Raw genomic sequence first — 19,930 nt, 5'->3', positions numbered from 1 at the left:
CCCAACGAGGAAAGGCATATATGCAGAGAACATGTATAACCGGGGAACATAGATGATGGGGAACATGCCAAGAAACTGTGTGGCCAAAAATCAAGGATAGAGAGCACAAATGTAGGGAACATGTGAAGGAGGGAGGAAACAAGCATTTATCAAGTGCCAGGCACTATGTTAAACACTTTACAAATATTATCTTGAAATAGGTGCTGTTAAGGGCTAAAATTCTAGCTAGTCTGTCTAAAATATCTAATGAGTGGTCGCCAATAAATTATAAGCTTTAGCAAGAGTTAGACCTTTAAGCGTTTATTAAGGAAAACAAGAATTTGGTAAAGAGAGAGAGAAAGGCCTAGATTCCTATCTATTAAAGGGAGAGCACATTTCTAGCTCCGCTCTCCACCAGAGTCCAAAGGAAAGAGCGCGAGACTGAGCGCCAGTCTCTTCCTTCCTCCTCCCACTAGTCCGCGTCACTTCCTGACTCCTGGTCTTGCCCTCAAAGACCTTTGCTTCATGGGCAGAACTCTTCTACAGTAAGTATCCAGCAGGTGGCGTCATTCCAATCGTTACAGTCCCCCCTGTTGTTCCTCAAGAAACAAAATGTTTCCTTGACGGAACAGTAAAAACAATATGATAACTATTGCTAACTAATAATATGTGAACAACAATATAGAAAAGGAAGAGAGGAAAGTTTTGTCCAGAGGGGCGATTTTTTTTGTCCTCATGAACCGACACTTTGACATTAGTCTTGCAAAGGGAGGGCCTCTGCAGAGAATACATTTACAGATGGTGTATATTATAACAGAAAGAGAAAAAAAACCAACAAAAAGAACAAATCAAAACTGTTCATTTAAAGTCTCTGAAAGTCTTTTCTCAGATGTCCTCTAGGTGTAGTCGTGGAATGGAAGTCTTTTCAGGGGTTGATGTGTGGATGCTGGTAATCAGCCAGGAAAATTTCCTACAAAATTGAGCTTAACACAACTTTAAAATAGCTTTGTCAATAATCAAATCAAACAATGAAAGTTCTCAAAAACATGTCTAAGGGAATTCAGAATCTTGGTTGTTACACATGAAACATATAATAAAACAAAAATTGAACCATTCTTTAAAATTATAATATTATTATAGTCCCCCCCTTATGGAGGGTAATTGAGAAGACAATTGCTGCGATATTAATTATTAAAAATAATTTTTATCTTTGTTTCATCACTTTTTGCATCATCTGCCTAATTATCCTCATGCCATTATGAGAAATTAAAAAATCTAATATAATTGGTAACAGGTGTCAAGGCCAAATTCAACACTGTATTTATCATGACACCTGAGATAATTATGGGTGTTACCATAAAAGAACAGAGAAATGATGGGATATGAGCATTCCCACACTTGAGCAATATGTTCTGCCCATACAGTATGCCAGGCTTAAAATAGGTGGATGGAATATATGTCCATGCCACCGAACATATTGGAAGAAACTGAGTCAGACTTAATCAGATGCATGGGACTGAGATGTCCATGGCATCAGGCATATAGGAGGGAGCATGGAAGCCAGGTGTAGAAGTGAGATGGGTGGGATCAATACTTCCAGCCATCTGTACAATATTGTGGGGAAAAATAAAATAAAATATTAAACCAAGAGAATCCAACCTCAACATTTGTCAAAAGCCGTTCCCTCGGCCATACCTTGACTTCATGCATGTCTCCCCTCATGTGACAGTTCAGTGTCTGCTCTTGCATGTATTCCTCTTGTGATTGGATGGCATCTTGGCCAACTGGCATCTGATAACTCAGAATAAAGGCAATTAATGTCTTAAATGATAAGTTCCCATAATCCAAGTCTCATATGGATTTAAAAATTGAGGATAATAAATGATTGCAAAAAATGTGAATACATCTTGACTCAGAACACAATATATAATTATGCAACAATTTCAAATAATACCCCTTTTTTTTTTACTTAGTATACAATTACTTTTGTGAAAAATCAGAACATACTTAAATACAAGTTAAAGCACAACAGAAACTCAAAGAATTTTTTTTTTGAAAAAAGAAAACTTTTACAAATGTTCCCCTCTTTTTTTTTTTTTTTTTTTTGGGAATATGCTTATCAAAAATAATACTTCTAGAATCAATTTACACTTGCCATGGCAACCAATTTGCCAGGGAAATGCTTTAAAGAGTTTGATCAAATAATCAGTTGAGGAAAAAAAAATAACAAAAACAAACAACTCAGAATATGGGAGCACAATACTCCTAGAATTAACATTGTATTATGAAATCAAAACCATCTTGCAATTTTTCAAAATTAGATAGATAAACGAATAGAAGAAAATACACATGGAACAATAAAAGACAATGAAATTCAAACTAAGGAAGTCTAAATGAATGTGAACTTAATATCAATAAGAGTATTATAAAATAGAAACTTGATCACATGACTATAAAAAGCTTTTACAAATATTCTCCTTGTTTTAAAAACTAAGTATAAGACACAATCTCAAAAGCCTGAAAATCTCTATGAAAATAAACCCATACCATTAATTTCAAAATGTATATATAATAGCATAGAAATCCTATGTAACCTCTGAACTGACATTAATACTCTGAGTGAATTCAGAACACTTTTGATTCCGATATCTAAAATCCCCAATACTCATATCAATACCTTGCTGCTTACTTCTACATTTCTGTAAAATATGTACCCTTCCATGGCAAAAGAAGCGGAGTCTTGAACTATGGTGATGATTGTCATTCTTATTCAGCTTAAGTTTTTCTTCTTTAACCCCTCTATATTGTCTGTCAGTCTTTTCACCATACAAATGCTTTATAAGATTACTAATTAAAGACAAAAGCAGGTTAGCAAAATTATGAACAAATCGAGCATATCTGGAATTTAAAGGGTTTTCTAAGGTTGTCTCAGAAGCACAGCCAGGCTGGGGAAGGGCTGAGCCTGAAGCTGCAAATGTAGTTAGAGAAAGTTGAGCATGCATCAGATCTCTGGACTTCCCAGGCAGGGGAAGCTATGGGCTTGGCCATGGGAGTTGTAGAAGGTGGGGTCTGGAGAGGAGGGGAGGGACCAGAGCAATTTGAATCAGACTTGATTTTGAACTCAGGCCTGGATTCCTCTTCCCCCACTTTGCCTCCAGGTGCTAGGGGATTAAAAGCTTCTAGAGGGTGGGTCATTGCCTCCAGGCATGCAAAATTAAAGCAACAATTACTGTTAGAACTGGGAAAAGCTGCGGGAATCTCTTCAGGTTTCTCTGAAAAAGCATGGTTGGGAGAGGGGGAGATATTTCCTTGTGTGAGTAAGTTGCTGGCTCTTTTAACAAAAATAAAAAGAAAAATAGAAAATCCACAAAAACAAAGCATTAACATGATCTTATCTCCCATTTGTCTGGTTAAACAGACTAAAATCAAAAATAGGATAATTAGGGAGTTTAAAAGGTCCATTCGAAAAAATTTAAAGGAAAACACAGCCAGTGCGCCAGTACTTAGCAGTTAAAGGGAGAGGGAGGGGAAATTTCTTACCCAACCAGCAGATCAGAAGACTGAGGGTTAGCTTTCCTCTTCGTGGTCAGCCATCTGTTAAGGGCTAAAATTCTAGCTAGTCTGTCTAAAATATCTAATGAGTGGTCGCCAATAAATTATAAGCTTTAGCAAGAGTTAGACCTTTAAGCGTTTATTAAGGAAAACAAGAATTTGGTAAAGAGAGAGAGAAAGGCCTAGATTCCTATCTATTAAAGGGAGAGCACATTTCTAGCTCCGCTCTCCACCAGAGTCCAAAGGAAAGAGCGCGAGACTGAGCGCCAGTCTCTTCCTTCCTCCTCCCACTAGTCCGCGTCACTTCCTGACTCCTGGTCTTGCCCTCAAAGACCTTTGCTTCATGGGCAGAACTCTTCTACAGTAAGTATCCAGCAGGTGGCGTCATTCCAATCGTTACAGTGCTATTATTTTCCCCATTTTACAGTCGAGGAAACTGAGGCAGACAGAGTTGAAATGACTTGCCCAAGATCAGACAGGTAGTAAGTGTCTGAGGCTAGATTTGAACTTAGCTCTTCCTGATTCCTAGCCCAGTTCTCTATCCACTGTGACAATTAACTGTGGCCAGAGAAACTTCCACCTCCAATACTGAACAGTTGCTGATGTCTTCTGGTAATGTTATCATACCTGCTGGGCAGTGATGCCTCTTCTGGACATGCTAATTTTACAGCCACACAGCAGCTCAAAGCTACCATCAGCCCTTTCTGGGCTCTTAGCTCCTTCCTATGTATTAATGTGTAGTGGTTAGAAAGCCTCTCCATGATGAGAAGCTTTTAGTGCATAGCCTTGGGATGGGTGAATTAGCACACCTAACAAGGAAGTCAAAAGGTTATGGTTAATTGCACATGTATAACCCATATCTGAATGCTTATGCCTCAGGGATGGGGGCAGGAGGAAGGAGGGATAAAATTTGGAACTCAAAACTATAAATAAAAATGTTTATTATCAGGAAAAAAGGCTATGGTTAAATCTATTCCTTTACTGTCTCCATTCTTGTTCAAAAAATTCTATGAAACCTAAACCTCCATTACCAAGATATGCTTTGATTGCCGTGCAAATGAAGTTAGGGCATTCTTTCCTTTATTATGCATATCTCCCAGCAAGAAAAATGCTTATCCTCTGTTGTTTACCTCTGCTGAGCACAGAAGGGTGGCATCTTTATACCAACAAAGGCATATCTCATTTAAACTGCTCCAGGCATTGACATTTTGCAGTAACATTAATATATCATAACCAACCCAATCATAAGATTTAGCCAAACCCTACTGTAATGTCATGTAATTGTTTACCTATTTATAATCTTGTTCCTATGAAACTGACAGTCCTTTACAGCTCTGCTTCTCTCCACATTGTCCTTTTGAGGAGTCAATGACATCAGTCATGGTATGCCAGCATTAGTAATAAGCATTCACCATGTGAATGATTCTCAAAGCGCAGTCTGTGGAACTGGTGGGGGTGGTCCATGAGGTATTGTCATTTGCCTATTAAATACTCCTCCCTTTTCCAACTACATATCTGTGTGAGACCGGATTTTCTTCATATGTTTAATTGAAAACAACATTACAACAGATTGAATGCAGAAGCAGATATGAGAATCCAGCAGTCTACTAAGGCAACTGGATGGCCCTGTAGATAGAATGCTGGAACTGAAATCAGGAACACCCAAGTTCAAATCCAACCTCAGACATTTACTAGCTATGTGATCCTTAAGAGAAAACTTGGAATTTGAACTTGACAAGCCGAGTATCTGGAGGGGAATTATTGAATTACACTTATGTGTCTTTAAGGGTCTTGGATATTAATATGACCATAAGAATTTGATGGTTTTTGCTATGCTGACTCTTAGCTTATATGTCACCTTTCCTTTGTTAAGCTGGAGGAACTCACCGAGGCTGAAGATGCACTTTCTGAAGCCAATGCCATGAACAACTACAATGCCGAAGTGTGGGCGTATCTGACTCTGGTCTGTCTAAAAGTGAGTCTCTAGCAGTCCACAGACAAAGCGCTTCCCAGGGCAGAGGATGAAGAACAGCAGGGCTGTTACTTAAAAGATTTAATTTTTGCTGGTCAGCAAAGACATTCACTAGAGAGAAAGTCCTAGCTTAACATTCTGAGAATTAGAGTGTTTTTTCTAAAATGCCCATGGGTGAGCTGTTCCTGTGAGCTCAGGTTGCAAAGAGGTTCAGACAACGGAGGGGCTGGGCCTGAGGGGTCATGCTTTATAAAAAGCTAACCAAATATGACCCCTCTTGGTTCAGTGTAAGGAATGACAGCCCCTTCTTCGTCTTTCTTGCCAGACAATCTGGTGGAATTCCTAGTCCTCAGCACAAAGGAGACATGGAATTAGAGCCTACTGACCTCACTCCATTAGGCTCTTAACCAGGGACCTCAGTGGGCAACATGACACTAGAATTCCAGGAATTTGGGGTTTCTAAAAAAGGAAATAAATTAATAACGTGAAATTTCTCTTTGTGGATAAATTTTTTGAAAATCAGTAATAACATTACCTTGGAATGCATCGGTACAGCTGAGTTCTAGTGCCAGTTCTGCCACTCAATGGTTGTGTCACCTGGCTCCTTTTCCCTTTTCATCTGTAAAAAATGAGGGGGGGGCGGCGGCTAGGTGGCGTAGTGGATTAAGCACTGGCCCTGGATTCAGGAGTACCTGAGTTCAAATCCTTCCTCAGACACTTGACACTTACTAGCTGTGTGACCCTGGGCAAGTCACTTAACCCCCATTGCCCCACAAAAAACCCCAAAAAACCAAAAATGAGGGAGGGGCCTCTAGGTGGTGCAGTGGATGGAGCACTGGCCCTGGAGTCAGGAGTACCTGAGTTCAAATGTGGCCTCAGACACTTAACAATTACTAGCTGTGTGACCCTGGGCAAGTCACTTAACCATAATTGCCACACCAAAAAAAAAAAAATTAAAATGAGGGAAAGGGCAAGCTGATACTTTTCCAGTGTCTGTGTTTTTTAATTCTATAATTGGATTAGCAGTTAGCTATTTTTAAAAGTGTTTTCAAAATCATTACCTTATTTTAATCTTCACAACAATCCAGATTTGCTTACAGGCATTCTCAGCTTAAAGTTGTCCCTTACTCATACCATTTATCAGTACAGTTATCTCTTCTACATCATGACTTTCCCCATCACAGTTTCAATGTACCTCTAGTCGGCATGAGAACTTAAATGGAAAATCTTTGGAAGTTTTGCAGAAGCCACAGACAACATGCAAAGGCCAGGAAAAAACACAGAAAAGGTTTAGAAACTGAGAAATCTATAAAACATGTGCATAGTATTGTATGAGATCAACGTATTTTAGCTTTCAGTACCATAATTCAGACTTCTTCTCTGGTACAAATGGATGGCCAAGACATTTTACATGGATTTTCCAGGTCGTGGGGATACCTCATCCCTAAGCCCCATAATGTAGAAGGGATAGCTGTAATCTCATTAATACTTTCATGGAACAATGTTTGTAACACTGTAGAGCTAATTGGTACTTTGTGTTTATTTTCATGGAGCCAACTAATGACATTTGGACCCAGGAGGGTGGGGGCAGAAGTCAACTGGTACTTCCCCTGTTTTATGGCTAGCAAACTACCTCTTGCTCCCCTGATCCCTGTGATTCAGAATTGCCCTCTCTGGAAGTGAAAGGCCCTTTTATTTGTATTTCTGTTCCCCAGACTCTCTATCTTTTGGGCTCCCTGAGCCACCAGCCTTCACTTAACCTCAATCCTTGTGACAAATTCTTCCTCACCCTAGGTCTCTGGGGTTTCCTCTCCTCTTCTTTCCCTCTTGCATTCACGAGAGCCTAGCTCTCTCCATAAGGCACCACATCCAAGACTGTCCTTTCTAGTGTGGGCTGCTCATTCTCTCGTGCCTTCTAACAAACTGTACCAGCAGGAGCTGTTGGCGTAGTCCTTAGTCCCAGTTGCCACTTCCAGATCTACCTCTCTGAGCTTCATTCTCTCTGTCTTACCCAGTACAGTCTCATATTGCCATAATCTACCAGGCTTAGGTTCCTATTTATGGTTGTCATTATCTGGCTCACAGTTTTCTCTCCACCCCAAACACAGCCTTCATACCACTAGGGTCCCTATTACTGCAAACAATGAATCCTGCCAGGTGGTTACATGTATTTAAATTTGCACTATTCGAAGTTATAGTTATTTACATTGGTATAGTTCCACTGGTTTCAGCCCACTGGAAATATACAGTGTGAATGCAAATGATGAAACTACTTGACAGGATTCATGATTCACCCTGATTGGGACCTACCTGTACTTGAATATTTAAATCTATTTGTTTATGTCTCTTCCAACAGTAGCTTTGCCTCCCAGATAATCAACTCGCTCAGTTCTTGTGACATGCATTTTCCTTCTACCTTAGTCACCCACAAGGATAGATCACATATCTTAGATCTCACCATTATTCCTAACTGGTGATGTCTTCATGATCTTAAACTCAGAAATTTCCCCCTCTGATCATATCCTGCTCTCCTTCCATCTTTCTCTGCTTCTAAGCTTGTGCTTCTGAATGTTGCTTGAAGAATTTGTTCCACCAGGCTGGTCAGGTGCACTGCAGATCGATGTTCTCTGATCCTAATCAAGGCCTCCCTGCTAGAGCTTAACCCCCCCCTTTTTTTTAACCATTTTATTCTTCCCTGATGAACTCTGCATGATGCTTCTTGCCATGACTGTTCTAAACTACCTTTGACTCAAGCCCCTCTAGTACACTGCTCTCCTCCACTGTAGCAGATGACTTCATTTCCTACTTGACTGAGAAAAAGTATGGACTCGGTTATTCTGACTGCATAGCTCAGTACTCCTCTAAGGCTTAACAGATCTTTTCTTGCCCTTCAGGCACTGAGGAAGAGATGTTAATCTCTACTTGTACCCTTATCCTGGCTCCTCCATCTCCCCACTGACGCCTCTTTGATCATTCCTTCTCTATTTCATCTTCAATCTCTCCTTACCTATTAATTAGCTTCCTCCCTGATGCCAACAAACATACCAGGGTCTCTCCCAATACACTGGATTTTCCTTACTCATATAAAATCATGGGTCTTTTAAAATACTAAAGTTGCTATGTTTATTATACATAATTATCACCAACTACTGTGTTTTGTTTTTAGGCTGGGAGGCAACTGGAAGCAGAACAGTCCTACAAATACACATTAAAGGTTTGACTTTGATTCCCCTATTGGTTTGGCGCAGGAGGGAAACTATTATCATGAGAAGGGCTAGTTTAATTCAGGGAGAAACTGCTGCCATTTTACCATGTTTTATCAGAGAATTATCATTGTGAGATACTCTTCTTACCATATTTTCTCCCATTTGCTTTTTATCATGGAGCTACAGGTTCTATAATCAGAGCTCTCTTATTAAGTGATTATGGGTGTTGATACCTGGATAGTGTAATGAGCACTGCATTGAGAATCAGTGTGGGGTCCACCTCCATCTCCGCTCCATCCCATAAACTAGCTGTGGGAACTTGGAAGAATCACTTAATCACTCTGAACCTTAGTTTACTCATCTGTAAATGAAGGGGTTGGGCTAAATTTAAGACCCTTCCTCACTCTAAGAGTCTATGGGGGTCAAACTGGACACTTCTCATTGGCCAACAGATGTGGCTTATTGCTCCTTTGGGATCTTTGAATGGCGTGCCCATGAGGTACTTAAAAGAGAGCAAGAAGTTATGGCAGCAGCTAATCTTAATGAGTAATGGCGGGGGGAGAGGTTTGAGATGTGCTAATAAAACCTCCCCAACTTCATCAGAGTGTATCCTGTCCATTTTAATGCAGCTGAAACTGAAGGATGAGGCTTTGCTCAAGGAGATCCGCATGGTGCAAGACATGGTTGGCTTTGGGGATCCTTCCTTCTGATGACGTTTTCCAGAAGGAGCTTCTTGTGTCTGACTCTATAAGGGAGAAACCTCCCCGAGCCTCTGAATTCTGAAGGAGTCAGACTACCCTGGGGCTGAAGAACAAGACGATCTGCCCCAGCAACTGTTTTTGTTTATTTGTTTGATGTTTCTTCCTTTTGTTGTTGTTTAATTTTTTTCATTGTTTCTTTATTATTGTTAACTCAATAAGGTTAATAAAAGATAAGCAAGGAAATCTGGAGCTCATCTACGTCTCTGATGAGGAGACAGTGAAGGGAGTAGTGTCAGAACTGGAGGGATGAAGTGGAAATAGGCACTGTCAAAATTTCTTTTTTGTTTTTTTGTGAGGCAATGGGGGTTAAGTGACTTGCCCAGGGTCACACAGCTAGTAAGTGTCAAGTGTCTGAGGCTGGATTTGAACTCAGGTACTCCTGAATCCAGGGGCTGGTGCTTTATCCACTGTGCCACCTAGTTGCCCCTCAGAATTTCTTAGGGAAGAATGAGCAGTAATGGAATTTAGTAGACAGAGCACAAGACCTGGAGTCAGGTTCAGGTCCTGCTATTCACTGGCTGTGTAACTATGGGAAAATTCTTTAATCATTCTGAATCTCAGTGTCCTCATCTGCAAAATGAGTAGATTAGACTAAAAATTTACTCTAAGGTCTTCCAGGTCTCAAAATGTTATTGTGTGGAATCCTCCTAAGATTCAAGAGTGGCAAAGCAAGATAATGCCATTGTCTAGGTTTACTAATGGGAGGATGTGAGCAAAATACATAATTTCCTAGTGAAGAAAGAGTGGTTAGGACATTGGGTCCTTGCTCTGGAGAAAGAAGTGGTTAATGCAGACAGATTCAACAGAGATTTCTACCTGAGGAATAGCAAGGGATCACTAAAGGGATTGAGTTTTATCTAACCCAGTGGGGTCCATGTTGATATGGTGGGAAATGGGGTACAGGTTGGGGTTGGGGTTCTTGGGAATTCCTCTTTAAAGAATTACACCCTATTGCACACAAAACGTAGTTAGAATAAGGTGATAGTTTATTTAGGAGGAAGGGAAGGGAAGGGTGGGGGAGGGAAACCATGAAAGAAATCCTTAGACTTTTCATGGGGAGATTTGGCATAAAGCACATGGCTCAGAGGTACCAAATCTCCCCGAACAGGAGACTGGAAGGTACTTTTATAGAGGACTGATGGGGGTGGACCATCTGCCCGTGAAAAGTTTCTTTAGTGAGAGAGGACCATCCCCCACTGGTGGTAGCTGGGGGAATTGGGTGAGGAGTGGAGGACCATCCCCCACTGGTAGTGACTAAAGGAATTGGGTGAGGGGTGGCTACAGATCCCTCTTCAGAACACAAAGGCCGAAGCCACACCCAAATTTATCTCCCCAGGATAAGGGAGACCAGAATGAAAGGTAGGAATCCCAAGCTAGCTCAGTCTGATTTGGTTCAGTTTATCTCTCTAGGAGTTATCTGTCCTCTGGTTTAGTTTCTCAAGGAGAAGATTCCTCGGTGTGCCCCAGAGAAATTCTGGGGTGCTCTGCGCCCCATGACAATGTGAAGGCCCCTTGTATAGAGGATATAAAGTTGCTCCCTACTGTATAGGTAGTCCTAGGCCCTTAGAGCTAATCAGATACATGCACCATTGTTTACCTGAATCATAGAACAGCCAAAAAAAAAAAAAAGTAAAGTAGACATGTAACTAATACTTTACAAAAGAGGCATCAAACACATAGCCTGAATATAGATATGTACATGTGTATGGGTCATTCCTGAATAGATAATTTGTCAAAGGACATGAATAAATTTCTTTCAAAAGAACTGCTAAGTTTTCATTACTACAAGAAAAAATGTTCCAAATCAGTAATAATAAGAGAATTGCAAATCAAAATAACCCTGAGGTTTCATCTCACACCCTGCAAATTGGCCAGAATGACCCCCCAAAATAGTAACAGTCAATGTTGGAGGGGCTGTGGAAAGATAGGCACACTAATATATTGGTGGTGGAGCTATGGAATGGGACAACCAATGTGGAAAGTAATTTGGAATTACACAAATAAAGTGACTAAAATGTCCATACCCTTTGAACTAGAAATTCATTACTGGGCTAATACCCTAAGGAAGTCAGTCATTCATAAGTAAAAATCCCCATATACTCCAAAATATTTATAGCAGCACTTTTTGGGATCACTAAGATTTAGAAGCAAAGTAGATGCTCATCTATTGTGAAATGGCTAGACAAATTGTGATACAAGAATGTAATGTGTGTGGGGCAGCTAGGTGGTACAGTGGATAAAGCACCAGCCCTGGATTCAAGAGGACCTGAGTTCAAATCTAGCCTCAGACACTTGATACTTACTAGCTGTGTGACCCTGGGCAAGTCACTTAACTCTCATTGTCCAGAAAAAAAAAAAAAAGAATGAATGTGTGTGAAAAATGGAGAGATGTACATGGACTGATGCAGAATAAAGTATGCAGACAATAAAACACTATAAAGAAGGCCCACAACAATGTAAATAGATAGAATGACATACCAAAAAAATCAAAAGTAAATGTAACAAAATTATAAAGATCAAACAAGACTTGGAAAGAAGAGATACAGATATCCCTAATGAATTTCTCATGGAGGTGGGAGGTTCATAAGAGTTGTGCACTGTACAAATTTTTGGACTTTTTTTCAACATATCAATCATTTGTTCTTTTTTCCCCCATCTTCTCTTTCTTTTTTCTTTTTCTTTGGGGGGGGGGCAGGACAATGAAGGTTCAGTGACTTTCCCAGGGTCACAGAGCTAGTAAGTGTCAAGTGTCTGAGGCTGGATTTGAACCCAGGTCCTTCTGAATCCAGGGCTGGTGCTTTATCCACTGTGCCACCTAGCCGCCCCCCCCATCTTCTCTAAAAGAAATACAAATAATTAAATACATGAGTCATACAGGATGTCTCTTAGGAGAAAGAGGGCTACATAGGATTCCATTGTGATGTAAGAAAGAAAATATTAATTAAAACTTCTTTAAAAATATGAAGACTTTCACAATCTGGTTTCTGCCTACTTTTACATTTTAAAAAGATTTTCTTTGATTAAATCTGTTCTCCCTACTATTTCCCCACAATCACTGAGCAAAGCCAACCTGTCTCTATGCACCTCTGATCTTTTTCCCTATCTCTTCAGCAGATTCCTCTACAGTCATTCCTCTATAATCTTCAATCTTTTTTCCCTACTACCTATAAACATGGCCAAGTCTCCTCCACCCTTAATAAACCCTTCTTACACCCTTCTCCTCAAGGTAGTTTGCTGTATGTAGCTTCCCCTTTACAGTCAAACTCCTCTCTCACTTGATGGTGGTTGTTGTTTGTCCTTTATTCCCGAAGAGGGCCATGACACTGGGGTAGTGTCATAACTTGCAAAGAATTGGATTTAAGTGGGGGAGGGCTGTACAAACTCACCAACCTCACTTTCTCCTTCAGAGCGATCTAGGTTCAGTGGCCTGACATCCATCAGGACAAGTGGAGATGGCCCCGGATGTTTAAAGCGTTTAAAGCAATTGGGGTTAAGTGACTTGCCCAGGGTCACATAGTGTCTGAGGTGAGATTTGAATTTAGGTTCTCCTGACTCCAGGGCCAGTGCTCTATCCACTGTGCCACCTGGCTGCTCCTCTCACTTGGTAATCTCCTCAGTTCTCACAGGTTCAAGTTTTATCTCTATGGAGCTTCAAGTCCAGGCTCTGGAGTTCCAAACTCACATCAACAACTGCCTAGTGGACATTTTGAAGTGGATGACTTAAGAGACATCTCAGAAACAGAACGCTTCGTTTCCCAAAATCTTCCCCTCTTCTGAACTTTCTTTTTTTCTGTCCAGAGCCTCAGCATCTTCCTGGTACCCCAGGATTGTAACCTTAGTGTCATTTTTAACTTCTCACTCATTCTACTCATCCAATCAACTGCTAAATCTCATTTCTTTTTTCACAATATCTCACATACATATGCCCTTCTGCCCACTCACACAGATAGCTCTCACCTTCCTTCTGCCTTCTTGCCTCAACTACAGCAACAGCCTTCAAACTGGTCTCCCTGCCTTCCCCACCCCCTATGCTAATCCACCTTCCACAAAGCAGCTACCAAGGTGATTTTCCTAAAATGTAGGCCTCACCACGACTCCCAAGGTACTGAATACATTCTAGTAGCTTTTTTGACCTCCAGTTTCAAACACAAAGTTCTTTGGCATTTAAAGTTCTTCACAGCCTGGCTCCTTCCTGCCTTTCCGATTTCTGATCCTTTATTCTCCCTTTTCCAGTGGCTGTTCCCCGGCTTTAAAAAGCCCTGTGTCAGGGGCAGCTAGGTGGCGCAGTGGATAGAGCACCGGCCCCGGAGTCAGGAAGACTTGAGTTCAAGTCTGGCCTCAAACACTTGACACTTAACTAGCTGTGTGACCCTGGGCAAGTCACTTAACACCCATTGCCCCTCGGGGGAAAAAAAAAAAGAAAAGAAAAAGCTCTGTGTCCTCACCCCCACCTCTTACAATCCCTGTTTTCCTTCAAACCTTGGCTTTTATCCCACTTTCTGCAGGCCTTGCCCAGTTCTGGGCCCTTCCCCTTTGAGGTTATCTTCTTCCTACTGGGTAGTCTATTTATTTAAATGTTGTCTTCCCCACCAAAATTTAGGCTCCTTGGGATGAGGGAATGTTTTTTCCTTTCGTTTTATCCCCATCTCTTGGCAGTGTATGGCACTGTATGGAGGTGTGTATGTGAATAAATGCTTGTAATGATTGATTACATGCCTTATCTCCAGTCCCGCTTTCAGCACTTGCTGCTCAAGTCCCTTCAACCTGGTTTCTAATCGCTTATTTAAAACTGCTCTTCCCAAAGGTACCAGTAATCACCTAATTGCCGAATCTGATGACCTTTGCTCAATCCTTATCCTTCTTAGCTACTCTGTAATATTTGACACTGTTGACCACCCCTCTCCTCCTGGATCCTCTGTCCTCTGCAGGTTTTTGTCACATTACTTTTTTCTTGCCCATGTGGTCTCAGATTCCCTGGCTCAATCCTCATCTGCATCACACTCCCTAAGGATGGGTCTCACCCAAGGTCCATCCTGGGCTCTCTCCTTTTCTCTCTACACTTCCCCTCCGTGACCTCATCAGCTCCCACGGTTCAGTGACCATCTCTAGGGAACACGACTCCCAATCGATAGGGGCTATAGACGCTGTGCTGAGCTAAGTATCTACTGGTCATTGCAAACTGGGCGTCTCCTACACTTCTCAGACTCAGCGTGTCTAAAACAGAACTTAATGCCTTTTCCTCAAAGAAACCCCACTCAGTCCAGGGTACCGGCATTTTCCCAGCCACGCACGTGCAAAAGAAATCGTGGTATTATCCTTGATTTAAACCCCCCCCCCCCCGCCTACCCCACCTCATGCATCCCATCAGTCTCCAAATCTTGACATTTCTAGCTCCCCTAAAGTGATTTTCTTAAAGCTCAAATCATGTTCTTCTCCCTTCCCTTCCACCTCCAGAAAAAAAAAATTCTGCCTCTTTAGCCCTCAAGGACTGGAGTGATATTTGCCCCGCTAGATATACGAGGGTTCAAAGGAATCCAAAGGAATGGACGACTTAAAGGGGGCGGGACCACAGAAGCCACAATTTCCGGGGTCATCTGCACAGGCGCAGAAAATTCTTCGCTTCCGGTGGCGGGGACGGGACGCTAGCTGGGGCGCTGAGAGCCCGGCCCGGTGCAGTCGCTTCGGAGGTTCCGAGTCCTAACGGGTTTCCTTATAGACCCCCTGGCGCGTCGTTTCCATCTAGCCCGCCATGGTCCAGCTAAGTGAGTGACTGCCGGGTGGGGCGAGGCACTGTGACCTCCCTTAGCTTGGAGGAGAACGAGGGATCGGGACAGGGCAAGTGGGGCGCGGGGAGGAGGGCTCTGGTGAATGTGGCTAATCAGCGATAGTGCTGTGCGCAGACGCAGGTGGGAGAGCCCGCCCCCCCGTGCCACGTGCTAGTCCCCAAAGGAGGCTGTGGTTTAAAGGGGCGGAGCGCTGGGATTGCTGGACGGGGATTGGGTAAAGCGGTGCTTAGTTCCTGCCCCGGATATTGATTCTGACCCCGAGCAAGTCTCTTAACCTGTATCTGTCCCCATGGATTTAGCCTCCCTCTTCGATGAACCTTGATAAAGTTTCATATTCTTTGATTGTTCTCGGAAGTGCCCCAGGGGTGGTACTCCGGGGATCAGAGCAGGGAGAGTCTTCACATTTATTGAGCGCCTACTGTATGCCAAGCATCATGACTAAGTGCTATGGCACCAGGTTGGGGGATGGGCATTTGGTTCTTGAAGGGTGGGTAGTCTCTGGATGGGCAGAGAAAGGAAAAGCAAGCTTCGCACCAGGGCACTGTGGGACAGAGCCCAGGGTCATTCTGAGATGCTTCCGGCCCTAACCACCTGTATTCCCACAGCCTCCCTCCTTTGTAAGACATACCATGGCGGACATGTGACCATCCGCCTGGCCCTCAGCGGCTGCACCAACCGGCCCTTCTACCGAATCGTGGCTGCCTACAACAAGCGTGCCCGAGATGGCCGGTACTTGGAGCAGCTGGGCTGTTATGACCCCATGCCCAACACGAATGGGGAGAAGCTCGTAGGCCTTAACTTGGAGAGAATCCGGCACTGGTTAGGCTCTGGGGCCCATCTCACTAAGCCTGTGGAGAAGCTTCTAGGTAAGGCACCAGCCCCCTCCAATTCAGAGGAGTCTGCAATGTCAGGGCACCCCCATGACTCCTGGATCTTGTTTACTGTGTCATTCATGGAAAAGATCTGTGGGGCATTTACTCCTGGTGACTGAACTTCCACCCCTTCCCCAGCTCAAGAATGGGAAACTTTAATCCTGAGCCTAATTTAGGTTTTTCAACTTTAAGAAACCCTCTTTTGGATAGCCTTTTATGGATACTGCAGTTTTCCACTAGTGATGAGAATGTTGAAAAGCCTGAGTTTTGTCCTTTTCAACTGGGAGGAAAATCCCTAGTTTGAGGTGCAGGACCAAGTAACATCCGGCCTCCCCCTACAATTTATTTTCCTTTTTTGAAGGCGTAGATGACTGAGTGGAAGAGTAAGCATTTTATAATGAAAGATGGTAGACTGGAGAGATCTCTGGACTGTCATGGAGCCCAGGTCTGAGCTCTTCCCTGTAGGCAGTATGTTAGGACTCCATGCCAATTGATAGGTTCTCTAGAGAGACAATGATGTTGTGTTTACTAGGGGATGTTCTGCCTCTTTTAGGTCTTTCTGGATTTTTCCCTCTGCATCCCATGACTGTGACAAATGCGGAGAGGCTTCGCCGGAAACGTGCTCTCGAGGCCAGCTCAGTTTCTCAGGCAGCAAGCACAGAGACAGAACCCAGCTGAGCTTCATGAGCAAGACCTGCCCGTCCAGTCAAGAAGCCTTTCTTAAAGTGTTTACTTTGTGCTAGACACTCTGCTAAGCTCTTGGAAAAATTTATTCTTGGAGCCACCTGGCACACGTTGGGCTAAGAACTCATTCTGTTTTGTTCTGAGGTGAATAAAGGGAATTTTCAGAGCTTTGTGTGTTCTTCTGGAGCAGGGCTGGATTGGGGTCATCATGCTTTGTAGCCTTGGGTCTAGTGTTAGGTTTCTGGAGGTTAGAGCTGGGCCTCTGTGCTTGGTACCTTTCCTAGCTTTGATATCTGGAGGAGACTGGATTTTGCCTGGGTTAGGGAAGTATCAGGGCACAATCTGAAGGGCTGAAAGGGACCTCCAGAAGAGTTGGGGCAAAAGTGTGGTGTAATGGGAAATCTGGAGATTGAAACCAGTTTGTGAGGGGCTTTAAACACCCAGCAAAGGGGTTTGCATTTTATTCTGGTGGCAATAGGGAGTCACTGAAGCTATTTGAGGAGTGGAGGGATGTAGAAAGACATACTTTAGGAATTTCCATATGACAGCTATGCAGAGGATGGATTGAAGGGGGAGAGATTGGAGGCTGGAATTGAACAGTCCAGGTCATGGACAATTGGCTTAGATTTCTTCGTCACCTGAAAACTTGAAAAATCTATCTAAAAATATTGAACATGGCAATAGAAACCTGCAGCAGACAAGGGAAAACCTTCCTTGAGATCCACGTGGATTCATTATGAACTAGTCCATGGAGGCATCTAGGTGGCACAGTGGATAAAACACTGGCCCTGGATTCAGGAGGACCTGAGTTCAAATCCAGTCTCAGACACTTGACACTTACTAGCTGTGTGACCCTGGGCAAAATGACTTAACCCCAAGTGCTTCACCAAAAAAAAAACCAAAAAAAGAAAATCAGCACTTTTACTTATATTTATAGTTGAGCCCCTCTCCCATGTCTGCAGTTGTAGATGGACTGACAGTCCTGTTGTGGCCTCATTAACAAATTCTTAGTGTGCCTTGGGATGTAATCTGTCTGGGCCAGAACACTTGAACTCATATAGAATAACATCACATTCTCTCCTCGTGCTGTCTTCCCATCTGTGTTGGGCTCCAGGTCCCGCCTAATCCTGTTTGTTTTACTGTTTGGTTAGAAGATGAAGATCATTCTTTTTTTTCTTTTTTTTTTTTTTTTTGCTGGGCAATTGGGGTTAAGTGACTTGCCCAGGGCCACACAGCTAGTGTCAAGTGTCTGAGGCCCGATTTGAACTCAGGTCCTCCTGAATCCAGGGCTGTGCTTTATCCACTGTGCCACCTAGCTGCCCCTGAAGATCATTCTTGACAAAGAAGATGGAAACAAAATAGGAGTCAACTCTTTATAGTAATAGTAATCTTGGGCTTCCTGTCCATTATCTTGCTACAACTACCCCACCCCCAATTTTGTTGTTATTTCCCCCAGGCCACACTTCATTCTGGGCTTGAACCTGGCTGACCTTGTTCTTAAAGGGACATGTTACTTTTGGGTATTTGTCCTCATTTATGTGTCTTGTGGCTTTTGTACATGTCCTTTTCAAACCTGAATTTGTTGGGGAGGTCACTCTGTAACCACGTTGGTCTCTAACATACCTACTTTTTCTTTATCAGTTAGAATAATTTATTTTGTTAGAATTTCATTTTTGAGTGCATTTCCTCTTTCCTAAACCACTGTCACATTTAGCATCTTGGATCATGGGTTAGTACTTATTTTATTTTTAAACATCTATTTTCCCAAAGCTTTTGGGACACATCTGATTGTGCCCCGATCATGGCTAATTTATCGATATCAGTATTAAGCACCTACAGGGGCAAAAACAATCGATGCCCTCAGGGACTTCACAGGCTAATGGGAGAGATCCGATGCAAATACTTGAACACAAGATAGATGTGGTATAATAGGAGGACATGAAGAAAGGTACTAGTAGAGGGGGAGACTGGGAAAAGTCCCTTGCAGAAGGTGGGACTGGAGCAGGCAGAGCTGAGGAGGGAGAGCATTCCAGCCATGGGACACGTCATGAGGATAACATCGTCAGGATGACAGTGGGAAACAGTACCTACCATAGAAGTAGAAAGGGTTGTACACATGCCTCTCTTCCTAGACCCAGCATGGAAGTAGGAAGCGTACAGTGTTTCAGGTGGACCCACATGAGAACTTGACCAAATGCAGCAACAATTGCTCAAGCATCGCCAAGAGGTGGGGTAAAAGTGAAAGATTTGTGCGGGACTCTAAGAAGGGAGCTGTTTTTTTTTTTTTTTGAGGGGCAATGGGGGTTAAGTGACTTGTTCAGGGTCAATGTCTGAGGCTGGATTTGAACTCAGGTACTCCTGAATCCAGGGCTGCGGGTGCTTTATCCGCTGCACCACCTAGCTGCCCCACTGCACCACCTAGCTGCCCCGGGAGCCATATTCTGAATGACATAATTATTAGCAATAGGGAAAAAAGACTTCAGGACTTAGTGGGGATTAGCTACCTATGCAATGTCTACTCACGTATTGGCAGTTGGCTTGCATGGCCACAAGAGGTTCTGGGGCGAGTGGTGGAAGCCAAGTTGGAGTCTTCCCTCTGCCATCAAGGGTAAATACTGCTTCATGTTATACTGATGCTCGTGTGTACTTTTTGTTCTGATCTCAAGGGAAGCAGGTGCAGGTTTGGAAATGCTGTGCAGATTGTTTTAATCATCACTGTGATCTTGGTTACAGATCATCCCAGATTGGCTGCAAGGACAGCCAGCTGCTAGAGGTTGGCATGTGGTGAGATTAAGGATGTCAGTTTAGGATAATTGATTCAATTTTGTTTGAAGCCTTTATTTTGTGATTGTGTCTTGACTGAGATGTTTTGCCATTAGGTTGCATTCCTTTCATTTGTTTTTCAACAATAAGAAAAGCACTTGTGTAGTTTGGTAAACAACATGTGCTTATTCTGTAAATAATAAACTTATGTGAACCTCCAGATAGGACTACCAATGAGAAAATATTGTAAATAACTTCATCAATAGCTTGTGTAATTACCTATCAGTAAAACTATGTGGTTAACAAATTAGGTAGTAATAACCAGTCAGAATTTGAGAATAACCATTGGACACCC

At 42.7% G+C, this 19,930-nt stretch overlaps 2 protein-coding genes across 2 annotated transcripts in view; both read left to right on the top strand.

Annotated features, from left to right (window-relative positions):
• CFAP70 (cilia and flagella associated protein 70) overlaps positions 1-9,715 on the top strand; it is a 78,144-nt gene extending 68,429 nt beyond the window's left edge. Inside the window, exons 26-28 of the mRNA XM_043985473.1 lie at positions 5,405-5,506; positions 8,670-8,717; positions 9,339-9,715. Coding sequence (XP_043841408.1) covers positions 5,405-5,506; positions 8,670-8,717; positions 9,339-9,419 — 231 coding nt within the window. The 3' untranslated portion in view covers positions 9,420-9,715. The remainder of the gene's footprint in view (positions 1-5,404; positions 5,507-8,669; positions 8,718-9,338) is intronic.
• Positions 9,716-15,069: 5,354 nt separating this feature from the next.
• On the top strand, positions 15,070-16,978 carry MRPS16 (mitochondrial ribosomal protein S16). Its single transcript, XM_043986301.1, has 3 exons — positions 15,070-15,232; positions 15,862-16,122; positions 16,682-16,978. Exons 1-3 carry the CDS (start codon positions 15,220-15,222, stop codon positions 16,804-16,806), a joined length of 399 nt encoding a protein of 132 aa, XP_043842236.1. The 5' UTR covers positions 15,070-15,219; the 3' UTR covers positions 16,807-16,978.
• The last annotated feature ends 2,952 nt before the right edge of the window (positions 16,979-19,930 follow it).

Source organism: Dromiciops gliroides, chromosome 2 (assembly GCF_019393635.1).
Source record: "Dromiciops gliroides isolate mDroGli1 chromosome 2, mDroGli1.pri, whole genome shotgun sequence".
Lineage (NCBI taxonomy): Eukaryota > Metazoa > Chordata > Mammalia > Microbiotheria > Microbiotheriidae > Dromiciops > Dromiciops gliroides.
This window is presented reverse-complemented; position numbering and strand designations above follow the sequence as displayed.

Coding starts and splice junctions, on each gene's coding strand:
- MRPS16 (XM_043986301.1), top strand. Junction 16,123..16,681: donor GCCTGTGGAGAAGCTTCTAG/GTAAGGCACCAG, acceptor TGCCTCTTTTAG/GTCTTTCTGGATTTTTCCCT.